This window comes from Phyllopteryx taeniolatus, chromosome 7, assembly GCF_024500385.1.
Source record: "Phyllopteryx taeniolatus isolate TA_2022b chromosome 7, UOR_Ptae_1.2, whole genome shotgun sequence".
Taxonomy (NCBI): domain Eukaryota; kingdom Metazoa; phylum Chordata; class Actinopteri; order Syngnathiformes; family Syngnathidae; genus Phyllopteryx; species Phyllopteryx taeniolatus.
The window spans coordinates 15,031,836-15,046,149 of record NC_084508.1 but is presented as its reverse complement, the minus strand read 5'-3'; the positions used below and the strand labels follow the sequence as shown (position 1 = coordinate 15,046,149).

At 42.4% G+C, this 14,314-nt stretch overlaps 2 protein-coding genes across 8 annotated transcripts in view; both read left to right on the top strand.

The window, feature by feature from the left end:
- The window catches only part of abl2 (c-abl oncogene 2, non-receptor tyrosine kinase), a 43,989-nt gene extending 35,007 nt beyond the window's left edge, over nucleotides 1-8,982 (top strand). For all 6 annotated transcript variants that reach the window (XM_061778860.1, XM_061778859.1, XM_061778864.1 and 3 more), the window contains exons 10-11: nucleotides 924-1,100; nucleotides 3,348-8,982. In XM_061778860.1, the coding sequence (XP_061634844.1) occupies nucleotides 924-1,100; nucleotides 3,348-5,161 (1,991 nt within the window). In that variant the 3' untranslated portion in view covers nucleotides 5,162-8,982. The remainder of the gene's footprint in view (nucleotides 1-923; nucleotides 1,101-3,347) is intronic.
- A 245-nt stretch (nucleotides 8,983-9,227) lies between these two features.
- osbpl9 (oxysterol binding protein-like 9) overlaps nucleotides 9,228-14,314 on the top strand; it is a 49,776-nt gene continuing 44,689 nt past the window's right edge. For both annotated transcript variants that reach the window (XM_061778728.1, XM_061778727.1), the window contains exons 1-2: nucleotides 9,228-9,381; nucleotides 10,705-10,755. In XM_061778728.1, coding sequence (XP_061634712.1) covers nucleotides 9,271-9,381; nucleotides 10,705-10,755 — 162 coding nt within the window. In that variant the 5' untranslated portion in view covers nucleotides 9,228-9,270. The remainder of the gene's footprint in view (nucleotides 9,382-10,704; nucleotides 10,756-14,314) is intronic.

Genomic DNA, 14,314 nt, shown 5'->3' with positions numbered 1-14,314 from the left:
TGTCTAAATTTGATCAATTTAATATTTTGTCACAAATCGAAACTACTGGTCAGTCCCAGTCCCCACGTTGTTCTGTTATTTTTACAAATTATTGACCAATATAAAGTGTACAAAATGGCTGTCTTTGACGATGCAATGTTAATAGCGCAACAAACATGCTGGGTTTTTTTTGGGTTTGTTTCCTCAAAAGGCAAAGGTTCTGCCTGATGCCAGCGATATTTTACAGGGGACAGCATTGCAAAACAAACTGCATATCTTTTGTGTTAACTGGGGTGGGTTAAATTATATTTCAAATGAAACCGAAACATCTTAAATGTTTTTGTTTTCGGAAAGCGCAACAGCAGCAAACAACTGCAACATTCACAGTTTGAATCATTATGTTATTAAATACTAATCATAGCATTTGTTATGACGCAGCCTGGGAGAATCTGTTTAAATGCCGCTGGAAGTTGAATTTGTACCGAGCTATTTAACAAAACAAAAAAAGATATGCATGGCAATTATACTTCTTGTCCCTAACCAAATACGTTCTGTGTGGGAATCCTAATATTTGCCCTATTGTATTACATAATTGCCCCGGCGTTTGGCTGTTATCACTTTTAACACTAGTGTTGAGCAGAAGTCATGGAAAATTGAGGCAAGCTTTGTGGGCCGTAAAAGGATGTGAAGGGTCGGATCTGACCCATGGGCCTTGAGTTTAACACCTGTGCTTTACATGCTCAGTGAGCTGAAATCTCGTGATCGGTCATGCAATGGCGACATTTCAGCGCTTGAGTTTCTGTGTTTTTTCAAGGCATTTGTTTTCCCTCAAACTTTTGGTCACACCACTTCTGCTGTGTTTGTTTCAGAGGTTGTACAGTCTGACATGTATTTTTCAAATGTTTTTCTTCTTTGTTTTTTTGTTTTTTTATATATATATATAGAGGTGGCAGAGGAGCTCTGTAAGACAGCCTCCTCCGGTCACGGCGGTCCCCTGCACTCTTTTGACACGCCCCTGTTGCCCTCCAAATCCCGCACAGTCCTCAAGCACACGGAAAACAAGGAAAACATCGAGGGCGGGCTTGACGGGCGGCCGGACCACGGCACCCATGGTCCCTCAGGTACAGCTAGACACGCTTACCTCGCTGCCAAGCATTCAGGTGAATCACATTACAAGCCCGCAGGTGTCCCAGGCCATCTTGATACCAAGAGCCAAATCCAGCGTCGCCAAGCCCGTCGCCTGAGGAGAAGGGCAGTCATTTTTCTCACCGACTGACCACATGTGCAACTGTCTGTTCTTTCCCAAGTGTATGTACATTTTAGGCAGGTCACATTAGCCTTAATGTTATGTAGTGTAGAGTAAATAGCCTATTTAGTTCTACGACGCTGGTGCTCGCTTTGCTGTCAAACTTCCAAGTGAAACCTGTCACGTGAATGGAATCATGTCTGAAAACAAAAATGCAACTCTTTCAAATGATCAACAAGCAAAAACATCCACCCATCCACTTTCTATAGCACTTGTCCACATGAGAGTCACGGGTGAGCCAATTTAGTCTTTAGATAACCAGAGAACACCCAAGCAAGCATTAAGAGGATGTGTCAGCCACACAAGGCCTGATTCGAACCTGTAACCTCTCGTCTGGAATCATACGTGCTCCACACTACAACACCATGCTGCCCCAACAAAACATGTAAAAGAGAAACATTTTGAAACGCCTAATGTGGTACTAAGGTTTAATAGGAGAGAGAAATGCCATAAAGTGCATCTGTTGCCATAAGTCAATATTTCCTATGAAGGAATGCCACCAACGAATGGAGCAGATGCCACCTTTAATCTCTATAGTAAAGTGTCTCCTCTGAATACTTTCACTTATCCAGTCGAATATACTTCTACTGACTCACACTTCAGCAAAAATACTCCAAAACATTTGAGCACTAATCCTCATTCAGTTGAACCCCCCACGCATTGAAATTGTGTAATGGGCTTTCACGTGATCAATTTAGCTCCAAATCACCCTCACTTTTCACTCCAACAAGTGTTGTTCATAGATATAATTATATTATATTCTGTCTTTGAATTTGTTATTCCAAATCGAAATAATTCATGTTTCTGGTGACATATCTATAATTTCAGAAGTTTTCTTTCCCTATTATTTTTTTTCTTAATGTTGATAATAAAATTTTGGTCCCATATGTTTGTCTGTGATGCAAACAAGTCTCTGTGGTTGTCCTTCTGTCCTTCTCCCCAACTACTTCATTTACCCCCTCCTAGTTCATCAAAACACTAAGCATTAATCATACTAAAACAATAAACTAAAACCACGCTGCTCTTGAATCCAATGTGTGTGTTTCTGTGAGCATGCAGTACAGTTTACAAAGTCACAAAACAAAAGTGTCCTTGACACTGATGTCTTATGTGCCAAGGAAAGATTTGCGTATATTTGTACAGTACCAGTCAGATGCTTTGGACATTCCCATGCTATTGAGAAGGTGTCTACAAACTTTTGACTGGCACTGTGCTTTAAGGTTTAGGTATAAATAACTTGTTGATTATCATGTTAATCACCCCATTTTGCGCATGTGCAACTTCGATCCTAATCCAGTTAGATGAATAGAATGTGCATGTGCATGACCTGCGCAGTTTCAGGTTTCTATTCCATATTCTAGTTCTTTTGGGTCACTTGGGGAAAACAGCCTTTAAAGGTAAAAGTCTATAGCAGGGATCAGAAATTGAAGGCACATTTTTATTAGGTCGGCTTTTTTATTGCTCATCAGGCACACAATTTCCTTGCAAATGGAACTTTGCTTCATTTTAGTTGTAGTTGATTAAACATCCTCTGTGTTCTCTCCTATGGCAGCTTTATTAGCTGTTTTATTATGTCCTGACCAGGACAGTCCTGTAAAAGAAATTTTTAATGTCAGTGAGGTTTTCCTGGCTAAATAAAATGAAAATGCTAATACATTTTTTAGTCAGTTTGGGTCCTGGGGAGAGGGCACGGTTGCTTAGCGTATTCCCTGTGCTTGTGTGGGATTTCTCTAGGTACTCCAGCTTCTTCCCACATTCCAAAAGAAGAAGACTCTGACCTGTCCATAGGTGTGAATGTGCCTGTTAATAGTTGTTTGTCTATATGTGCCCTGCAATTGGCTTGCAGCCAGCCCAGGGTCAACCCCGCTTTTCACCCAGAGTTAGCTGGGATAGGCTCCGTCTTACCTCTTACCCTAGTGAGGACAAGTGCTATAGAAAATGGATGGATGGGGTCCTAGGAAGAATCAAAATTTTCATTTGGATCTTGAGCTGAAATATTTTGGGGAAACCCTTGTCCTTAGGGTTAGGGTTATTATAATCAATTCCTCTTTTTTCTTTTTAGGCTGGACTTCTCTATTAGGAGGCGACGGACGCACAGGCAGTTCCCCAGCGCTGCCCAGAAAACAGCAGCCCCGTGATAAATCTCCCGGCAGCCTTTTAGAGGACGCATTGGACACGGGCACATTCTCACGAGACCGCAAGACTAGCTTCTTCAGCTCCTTCATCAAAAAGAAGTCGTCGTCATCGTCTTCCTCTTCTTCCTCGCCGTCCTCCCAGCACCAACAGAATCTCCCCACACCTCCTAAAAGGAACAGTTCCTTTCGGGAGATGGAGACGCAGCCACACAAGAAATATGAGCCCACTGCTGATTTCAGTCCCCCGCCTCCGCTGCCACAGTCAGACAGTTTAGGGGGCTTCTCCGCTTCCCCCTCTCATTCCCATGGCGAACCCGCCCAGACTCAGTCACGCTGCTGTGGGGCCACATTTGGACAGAAGCCCTCTGGTGTGGGACTTGTTTCCCAGGTAACAAGCGGCAGCAGCTGGGGAGGACTCGCCGGATTTTTTACCCCGAGGCTTATCAAAAAGACCCTCGGGCTGCGGACAGGAAAGGCAGTCTGCTCAGGGGATGGTGGAAACATGGTTGGGGGGGCTAAACCCTTACCTAGGTCCAATTCTACCTCCTCAATGTCAGCCGGGTTGCCTGACCTGGAGCGTATTGCTCTGACTTTACCTAGGAACCGCAGTGCTAAAACCCCTTTGGAAAGGACTGCTTCAACCACCTCCCAGCCGGAGAACGGGGCTGCACGTCCTCCTGAAACTCTGCTCAGGAGGATGGATGAGGGGACTGCACAGATCAGGGAAAGGCCCAAAGCCAAGCTCCTACCCCGGAGCACTGTTGCAGGAGGGCGGCCACCAGGGATCGCGGGGGAAGTAGGTGAATCGGACAATGCGTCCCGGGTGAGGGAGGGTAGAGAGGATGGTGGGGCAGGACTGGAAAGGCAGCAAAGCTGGTCGTCCCCCTCGAAGACTTCTAGTTCAGCTGCGTCATCGAGCGCAGCAGGTGCACAAACTCACAACCACAAAGTTCCAGTTCTCATCTCCCCCACGTTGAAGAACAGCCCAGGCGACGTGCACCTCGTCGGGCTGGACTCTCAGGGGAACCGCTTCAAACTGCTGTCCGAGCATCAAGCTGACCGGGACAGGCCGCGGCTCGTCAAACCCAAGTGCGCTCCGCCCCCTCCGCCAACCTTACGCGGCATGCAACACTCCTACAGCAGCGAGGGAGAGGAGCAGGTAGGAGCCACACCGGTCGAAGTCAACGGAGATGCATTAAAAGGCCAAAGGTCGGGGCGGTTGTCAGGTGGAATGACCTCGAGCAGACCATTAGTGCCACCACCACAAGTGCCTCCTGCTTCTTCCACAACTCCCACTAAAATGGCCAACGGAGCACCCAGCAGCACCTCCTCCTCCTCCTCCTCGTACTCCACAGCACCCGCTGGCTCAAAAGTGGCACTACGGCGAACCAGACAGCAGTCGGAGAGGGTTCCGCCGGAGCGGGTCAGCCGCGAGGTCCTGCTGGAGTGTGCAGAGTGTCTGAGCAGCGTCCTCCACATCAGCTCCGAAAGCCCATCCAGCAGCCAAGTCCTGGAGGCCGGCCACCAGTTGCTGGACTACTGTTCAGGTTACGTGGACTGCATCCCCCAAATGAGGAACAAGTTTGCCTTCCGCGAGGCAGTGGGGAAGTTGGAGCTCAGCCTCCAGGAGCTGAGGGCCTCGTCCTCAGGTGGCGGAGTGCTGAGCTGCATGGGCTCCAACAGCATACTAGACAACCTGCACAGCTGTATTAAAGAGATTAGCGATGTAGTCCAGAGGTAGCCGACACTAACAGTCACACCACAACAGAATTCTCTTTCGGATTCCTTTAACTGTATTTGACATGAGAATAATGTGTAACGTACCTCAGAGAAATCACTACAAAATATAATCTTTTGATTGTTTACATACATCTGTTTCATAAAACACCAGTGTGCACACTTCATTTTGGTTCCGTCTGACCTGTACATATACTGATGACCGCGTATGCCAAATTAACGTAAATTTTACAACTCCAAATTGTAAAATGTTTGCCTCGCGCCGGCCATAAACGTGAATGAATGTCGCCAGCACAGATTGCCGTTAAAGTCCAAGCTCACTCTGCTTGTGTTTCAGTCTGTCGATTGTGCTCAGCCTTACTGACGAGTAGACAGTCGTTTCCCCCTGTCGAGCTCAATGTTTCATGAATGTGTGACTCATCGGTCGGGTGCACTGTGTTTCTTGGAGCATTTTTCTCAGTGTCTAGCAACTGAGGCACCATAACTAATTCTTGAAAGCCATTTTAACCAACAGATAGGAAACCACATCATCATCATCATCATGATAGCTCTCTTTTTTTCTATCCATCCATTTTCAGAGCCGCTTATCCTCACAAGGGTCGCGGGAGTGCTGGAGCCAATCCCAGCTATCATCGGGCAGAAGGGGGGGTACACCCTGAACTGGTTGCCAGCCAATCGCAGGGCACATATAAACAAACAACCATTCGCACTCACATTCACACCTACGGGCAATTTAGAGTCTTCAGTTAACCTACCACACATGTTTTTGGGATGTGGGAGGAAACCGGAGTGCCCGGAGAAAACCCACGCAGGCACGGGGAGAACATGCAAACTCCACACAGGCGGGGTCGGGGATTGAACCCTCAGAACTGTGAGGCAGATGCTCTAACCAGTGGCACCGTACCGCCCGCTTTTTTTCTATTTGATTTAAAACATGATCAGGTTTTGTGTTTTATTAGAGGGCTAGGCATTTTCTTGATTGACTCTGCGATCAATTAATAATTTTTTGTGTGTGTGATGGGAGGTGTTCTGAACCCCTGCTTTGATGCCAGTCTTGTATTGAGCAGAACGACGCTACCTGAGGGAGTTGTGCTATAGTGTGGATGTAGCTCAATTTATACCTGACGTCATGTTTCTTAGACCAACCAACTAGTGCATTTATGTTGCTTCAGTTTTAATCCACACTCAATTCTACACAATTGGGAGAATTCTATAAGACCCTGTAAAGTGAATTCAGATATTTGTTTCGAAATACCTTACACATGTTTGTACATGTACTGTGTAGTACTAAATTCTGGAGATAGAGCGTTAAGCTGTTGTCACCGTTCCAGTTTTCCTTATTATTATTTATTTTGGGGGGGGGTGTGCGTGGCTTAAACAGCACCCGATGACGCACTTCAGCATCTGGCATGAGTTGCCCCTCCCCCACTGTATTAGAACTTGAGCACTTTCGTTAGCATCAATGTTTATCCGGTGCAGTTACGACTTGAGTTATTTCGAATCAGAATCCATTTTTCACTGGGCTGTGTTTTCAGGCATTCAGCACGCACACCACAGCGTTTGAGAGGTGAGACAACGGTGTGATTTTTCACAATTTCTAAGCCTTATTTTACATACTTGGGAGGGGGGGGGGGGGGGATACCATCATTCAAATTTGTCAGGGTTGTTAACAACCCTCTCTGGCGTGTCAAATTTAGAAGACATTCTCACTTTACAGGGACTTCAATGGTTAATTAAAGATTGTGCATATGCCTATTTTAGAGCTGTACTCTGTTGGAGTTCAGTATGGGCCATAAATAGTAACTCCTTTTTTAATACTCATGAAATCAGGAGTATAAATCAAAGGGTTAATTAGTGCGATTTACCAAATTCACCACTAGGTAGAGAATCCTTATTACTTTTGTGGGATATGTTGTGGTCGTATATCCCCTAGCATTTTTTAGTTCCGAATTGCTTTTTTATGTAAGAAAGCCCCAAATGACAAGCTGTAACACACAAAAAGTATTTTTGAGTATAAGATTATACTTTATTTCCCCACTGTATTCAAAACAAAATGAATGTTTTCTTTCTGCCTATGGCATGAATGAAATTTACCCCTGTCACGTTCTCAAAGCATTGCAGTATTGATCGGCAGATGTCCTTTTGCACCACATTATCCTCAAGAGGAGCACAGGGTAGACCACTAGGCTCGTTGGGACAGCTTTCCTTCCAAGTGTCCTTGCGTGTTATGGACTGTGCAGGACTCCCTGTAGCCTTTGTGGCCTCCGTACCTCACATGTCCGCAATGTATGAAACACAGTTCAAACACACTGAGCGCTCATCACACTAATCAAAGTACTAACTCTTTATAGACTAAACTGCAGTCTGTCTTCAGCACGAGCGATTTGTACATCTGATTTAAAAAAAAAAAAAAAAAAAAAGAGAATGTCTATGTATGAACTTGAATTTTAAATTATTCTTGTTTTTTTATTATTATTATTAAAAGCACAGCTATTTTCGGTGGAAAAGTAAATATTTGTTTTATTTCATATCCCTAAAAAACAAATTTATGTGGTCAGAGAATAAAGAATTGTTTTACAGCAGGGGTGGGGAACCTACGGCCCGTGACATTTGATCTGGCCTGAGCAATTCTAAAAACAAAACTTCAGTGGAACTGTCATACATTTTGTACGGCCGTCTGAGTACTTTATTTAAAAAAAATAATAATATTTTAAACTCTGATTGGCCCCTGATAGGAAAAAGGTTCCCCAGCTCTGTTTTAGACTGAAGCCTATCCATCTGTTTTCTGAATGTATTCTTCAGTTCTGAAGTCATCAAATATTCATCAGCATGAGTGTCTCATCTCTTAAGGTGCCATCACGTTTATTTTTTCACAATTGATCATTGACCCGCATTTGTAGTCTAAACTGCTCTATTTCATTCAGCACAAGTTGGAAGAATTGTACATGTCCGATATGTGCACACATAGATCATGTTTATTTGGGCTCACAGCTTAATGTACACTGGATAAGGCCTCAGACCGTAAATTATTGGCACATGTTGTATGTACAAGGCTAACATTTGCATATAAGAACACTGCAGGTCCATAACACATACATTTACACATACTGTGAGTCTCAAATAATGGAAGCGAATTTGTCATTTTCTGTGATTCTTGGTGCCTTTTATGTGAGCAAATTACTTGCAAGAATCAACAGCCTCATAAAAACATTGTGCCATATTTCTTTGCATTACACGTTTAAGACTGACTCGACACTTATCCTGAGCTGCTTAATTTGTTCTCTAATATATCGTTTCATTCTATTGGTTATCTAGTTTCCTGTATGTTTAGTGCATCTCTATGACTTAGTCTCATCAAAAATTTAAATAAAATTGTCACCATCCTTCAAATATACTGGAGTAGCAGGGTCTTTGAATAAATTGAGCTCCATTTTTTTTTTTTTCATCTCTCGTAGCTGAAACAATGCTGAATTGACCACAAAGTGTCCTCACAACACTCATTTTTACTCTGCATTGTCTTTCCTGCTCTAGCATTCATTGTTCTGATTTTTTTTTTTTTTCTTTACGCTTCTACTCCATGTCTTGGAAAGCGCTCTGTAACTCATCATTATACCAAAGTGGTACAGGTGCAATGAAAGCCAACGCTCACAGTCAGACACGCCATAATGGAATATGTGAACCTACGCATGGATTAAAAAAAAAAAAAAAAAAAGACGTTAACACACTTTTTTTTTTTATTGTACATTTTTTTATTTAAAGCTCACATATATTACTGTGAAGTTTTGCTTATCGGTGTCTATTGTAAATAATAAAGATATTGATGAATATTGTATAATTTTGCTGATTTTATTGGTCTTTCTAATGTCAGTTGTCAGAACTGATTACATTTTAGAAACAGGTAGCCTCAATAGCGTTTGAAATGAAATTGTGGCAAAAATATTTTTAGAATTTTAATTATATTTTTTATTTAAAAAAAACATCGCTTCACTGTCTATACAGTAATAGAAATGCATTAACTATACTATCAAAAAAGGTTTCAATTAACTTTATTGATAGTAACAGAGGTGACGTCACTACATAGCATATCCGACTCCTCCCAGTCGTCAATTGTAGATGGCGTCTATCATGGAAGGGCCACTGAGCAAGTGGACTAACGTTATGAAAGGATGGCAGTACCGCTGGTTTGTGCTGGACTATAATGCCGGACTGCTGTCTTACTACACGGTACGTCGCTTCTCGCCGGTTTGTAATACTAAACTGTTACGCTCTGTGCTGTGGGTTAGGTGGTAGAAGTTGTCTGTTTGTGATGAGGGCCTTTAGTGTTTGTCAGGAGTTGGCGAGTCTCAGGCACCAACAGGCGAATCTGCTCGGTGACTAATCGTCACATGGACCAATCACGATGATTCTTGAAGTCTAACTGACGAATCCCGTGGCACCATTTCCCCCATGCTTCCGCTTAGCTACATTGCTAGCAAAAGCTCAACTCGAAAACATCAACAACTTACGCGACGTTGCAGTGGACATTTAAATGTTTTCGGTGACAGTGAGACAGAATTGTGTTCATTGTCGAGACTATTTGTCGATGTGTGACACTCACTGGTTTTTTTTACTCATGACGATAGGTGAGAGACACAGTGGGAGCAGTCTTTAGCTAACGTTACTTGTTAGTTTAGTATAAATAGAACGACAATGGCGAACCCGCTCATTAGCAAACAGTGCCAGCTGCCATATAATAAGTTCCAAATGTGTTTATATGTGTTATGTCATTCTAAAGAATTAATCATCTAAAGCAGGGGTGTCAAACCCCCTTTTTTTTGTTTGTTTGTTTGTTTGTCTCGGGCTGCGTTGTAGTTATGATTTCCCTCAGATGACCGTTAGAACAGTGAAACCATATAAATGTTTAATCACCAAAACACATTATTACCATTACACAACAAATTGAGGGATAACTAATTTTGAAATCACAATAGTTTGTTCAAGTATTGTTTAATTTACTGTAGTTTGGTAACAGAAAAATGCAATATCTCAACATTATTGTTTGTTGTTATGACAATTTGGAATTTGGGTACAGATTTTGCAAAAATCACGGAAGTTGAGGAGCATGATTTGCTTTCGCGGGCCACATAAAATGATGTGGCGGGCCGCATCTGGCCCCCGGGCCTTGAGTTTGACACCTATGATCTAAAGCATCCTTGTTGAACTAGCTGACATTCTGTGTAAACTCATATTGTGAAATTTTATCTAAGTGAAAACTAATCCTAGTTTTATGTATGCAGTGGCGCATAGTGCAACTAATGCACCAGAAAATACTTGACTTTTCCTTGTGGTTCATTGACAGAAACCTTGCCTCCTACTAGCTTGTCATGTCAAGAATCATGAGGAAGTAATGAAGACCTCAAATTGTTTACATAGTAGTCCGGTGTTTATTTGCGGTTGCACTTCTGCACGGATCACCAATGTTTAGCTTAGAATTAAGCCTCAGGGAGTGGTTATTCATGGATTATAGTTACTGTTTTGTAAATACAGGGTTGTTCTGTTTGTTTTCAGTCAAAGGACAAGATGATGCGAGGATCTAGAAGAGGCTGTGTGCGACTTCGGGTAAGTTTCTCCAAGTGAATGGCATCAGTTCCACACATTTAATTATACGACTTACTACTTAATATGTACCTCAAAGTTATCACTCAAAAATAGTACAATTATATTAATAAATCTCATTTTAAAAAATGTGTAGTGTTCTGAGAAAAAAAAAGTCGGTGTTACAAGAGGGGGGGAAATGGATGTGCACAAAAACACTCCCTGATTTTAAACAGATATGTCACTTTATTGTAAAATATTCTAAAGAATAATGAGGGGTGAGTCTGGGTGTTTTTTTTCCAATTTTGTTTACTTGTTCAGCGAGCGTTAGCAGTGCGGCATTCGTGGTAGCTTGAGGAAGAATGTAAACACCGGCGAGAATGAAAGATGCGAACTCACGAGGCAAGTAGAATGGCTTACAGTTCAAAAACAGCGACTCTAAATCCGGGCTGCAGTGTGTGCTGATCTCCGTGATGTCAGTACACCATTTTTCGTTGATATAAAAGCATATCACGGCGCCTTTTGTTTTCCACGGTAACTCGCTGACGCGGTCTGCCCGGTGAAGATCGAAGCCCGGTAGCATCACGGTGCCAGTCATTCATATTTTTTAAGCACAGTACAGGGGTCCTCAACCTTTTTTGCACCACAGACCAGTTTCACGTAGAAATATTTCGACTGACCAGCATAGAAGCAAATAAAAAACAAATGATTAAAAATACAACTCTAGTTGTAATTAGTGGGACCCCTGCGCATGTTTTTCTCTTCAATGAGCCGGCCAGTCTCTTGTTCTTTGTTCCTCACCACCAGTCTTGTGGTTCCGCTGTTGCTGGTGTGAATATTTTAAGACGAGTGCCCATCGGAATTGCGAAAGAAAGTGAGGCTAACAGTTATTGTCATCCACAACCAGCTTTGATTTCATACTCTTGTACCTGAGCAAATGAAGACTGTCGTCTTGTTGCCAGACATTTTGCTGTTCCGTAGAGTGTTATAGTAGGGTGATGGCACGAGTTGAAAGTTCTCTGTAATTTGGCCGATTGGAAGACAGGATGCCAAAAACGTGATTAGCAATTAGTCAACTTCAAACTTTAAACGTCGATGCTGGGTAGTTAAGTCGTCAACTGCAACCAAGAGGGGGAAAAAACTCAATTGCTCATTAATGAAGTTGTAATGGTATGAGGATAGTCATTGTAGTTAGAAAAAAGTTATGTTCGGAGTGAAAAGTCACGTTATGAAAATGTGTAATGTTCTGACAACGAAGTAGTAATGTTTCAAGAAAAAGTCACACTGTTTTGAGTAGTATGAATAAATCTTGTTTTGTTTTTTTTGACGAAAAAATGTGCAACATTCACAGATTTGAGTTGAATTCTTAAGGGGAAAATGTCATGAGAATAAATCTTTGTTACGAAGAAAAAAAACACCAACAACTAAAGTTAGGAGAATAATGTCCTATTTGGTAGAGGAAAAAAAAGTTGTAATATTACATTGACCTTTGAAAGAAAAGTTGTAATTTTCGGGGCGAAAAGAGTTAATGTTGCAAGAATAAAGTCCTATTTCCTCCAGCAAAAAAAGTTGTAATGTTCTGAGAATAAATTTATCAAGAAAAAAAGTCGTAATGGTTTCCAAGATTACAGTACAGTTTTAATGTTGTGAGAAAAATCACACAGCTGTGAGTAATAAACACTGAGTATGAAAGCAATCAAAGTGGTAAACTTTATTAAATGCTGATTAATGTTCTTATAAATTACAATAAAAGCATAATCTTCAAGGTTTTTAAGGACTTGGCTCATGATATAGAATTTTATGAATTTTTTTTTTTTTTTTTCGGGGGGGATGATAAACATTTAAAATCTTTTCCTTTCATCCTCTAAATCATAGGTGTCAAACTCAAGGCCCGGGGGCCAGATGTGGCCCGCCACATCATTTTAGCAAAATCTGTACCCAAATTCCAATTTGTAATAATAATCATAATAAACAGTAATGTTGAGATATTGCATTTTTCTGTTACCAAACCCTTCTTCTACAGTAACTTAAACAATACCTGAACAAACTATTATCCTTGTCTTCTGATTTCAAAACTAGTTATCCCTCAATTTGTTGTGTAATGGTAATAATGTTTTGGTGATGATTAAACATTTATATGGTTTCACTGTTCTCACGGCCCTCTGAGGGAAATCATAACTACAATGCGGCCCAAGACAAAAAAAGAGTTTGACACCCCTGCCCTAAATGACTGAATACGCTTCTGGGTTATATGACGAGACAGTTGTCTAATTTGACAGCTTTAAGATTTTGTTGTGTTGTGATGTAGCCAATAGATGGCAGTACCTTACAGCCTGCCAACTATCATTTCTAATCTTAAAATAAACTGGGATCAGTCAGTTCAGTGTCGTCATTTGTATCGGCATACATTCCAGCATGTGGAAATATGGACTGCGATACACACACATCCATCCATCCATTTTCTGAGCCGCTTCTCCTCACAAGGGTCGCGGGATTGCTGGAGCCTATCCCAGCTATCTTCAGGCAGGAGGCGGGGTACACCCTGAACTGGTTGCCAGCCAATCGCAGGGCACACACAAACAAACAACCATTTGCACTCACATTCACATCTGCGGGCAATTTGGAGTCTTCAATTAACCTACCATGCATGTTTTTGGGATGTGGGAGGAAACCGGAGTGCACGGAGAAAACCCACACAGGCACAGGGAGAACATGCAAACTCCACACAGGCGGGGCCGGGGATTGAACCCCAGCCCTCAGAACTGTGAGGCAGACGCTCTAACCAGTCGGCGACCGATACACACACAGTTTACACAAATTCACTACAGTTCAGTCTTTGTAAAACAACTGAGTGAGTAACAGTGTTGTCCTGCCACATATCCTTCACAAAAATATAACAGACAATTCTTTGTTAAACCTCTTTACACCACTCTACACATTTCATGCCAATTTAGAGAAGACAAAGTCTTGTCTTTTTACAGCATTACCTCTTTCATCGCTACACTGGACTTGTTTAAATGCCCAGCCATAAAGTGTTAGACTAGACATGCAATTTTTGCCCCACTCTCTCTCACACAAACAATAACAACATAAACAAACCATGGACGTGAAAGAGGTCACATATCAGCGCTCTACGTTATTCCCCTTCAATAATCCATCCATCCATTTTCGGAGCCGCTTCTCCTCACTAGGGTCGCGGGCGTGCTGGAGCCTATCCCAGCTGTTATCGGGCAGGAGGCGGGGTACACCCTGAACTGGTTGCCAGCCAATCGCAGGGCACATACAAACAAACAACCATCCGCACTCACATTCACACCTACGGGCAATTTAGAGTCTCCAATTAATGCAGGTTTTTGGGATGTGGGAGGAAACCGGAGTGCCCGGAGAAAACCCACGCAGGCACGGGGAGAACATGCAAACTCCACACAGGTGGGGCCGGGGATTGAACCCGGCTCCTCAGAACTGTGAGGCTGACGCTCTAACCAGTCGGTCACCGTGCCGCCCCCCCCCCCTTCAATAAATGATTAACAAACTCAAAGACTTTGTGCCCTTCAGTCATTTATTGATCAAAATTTACAATTTA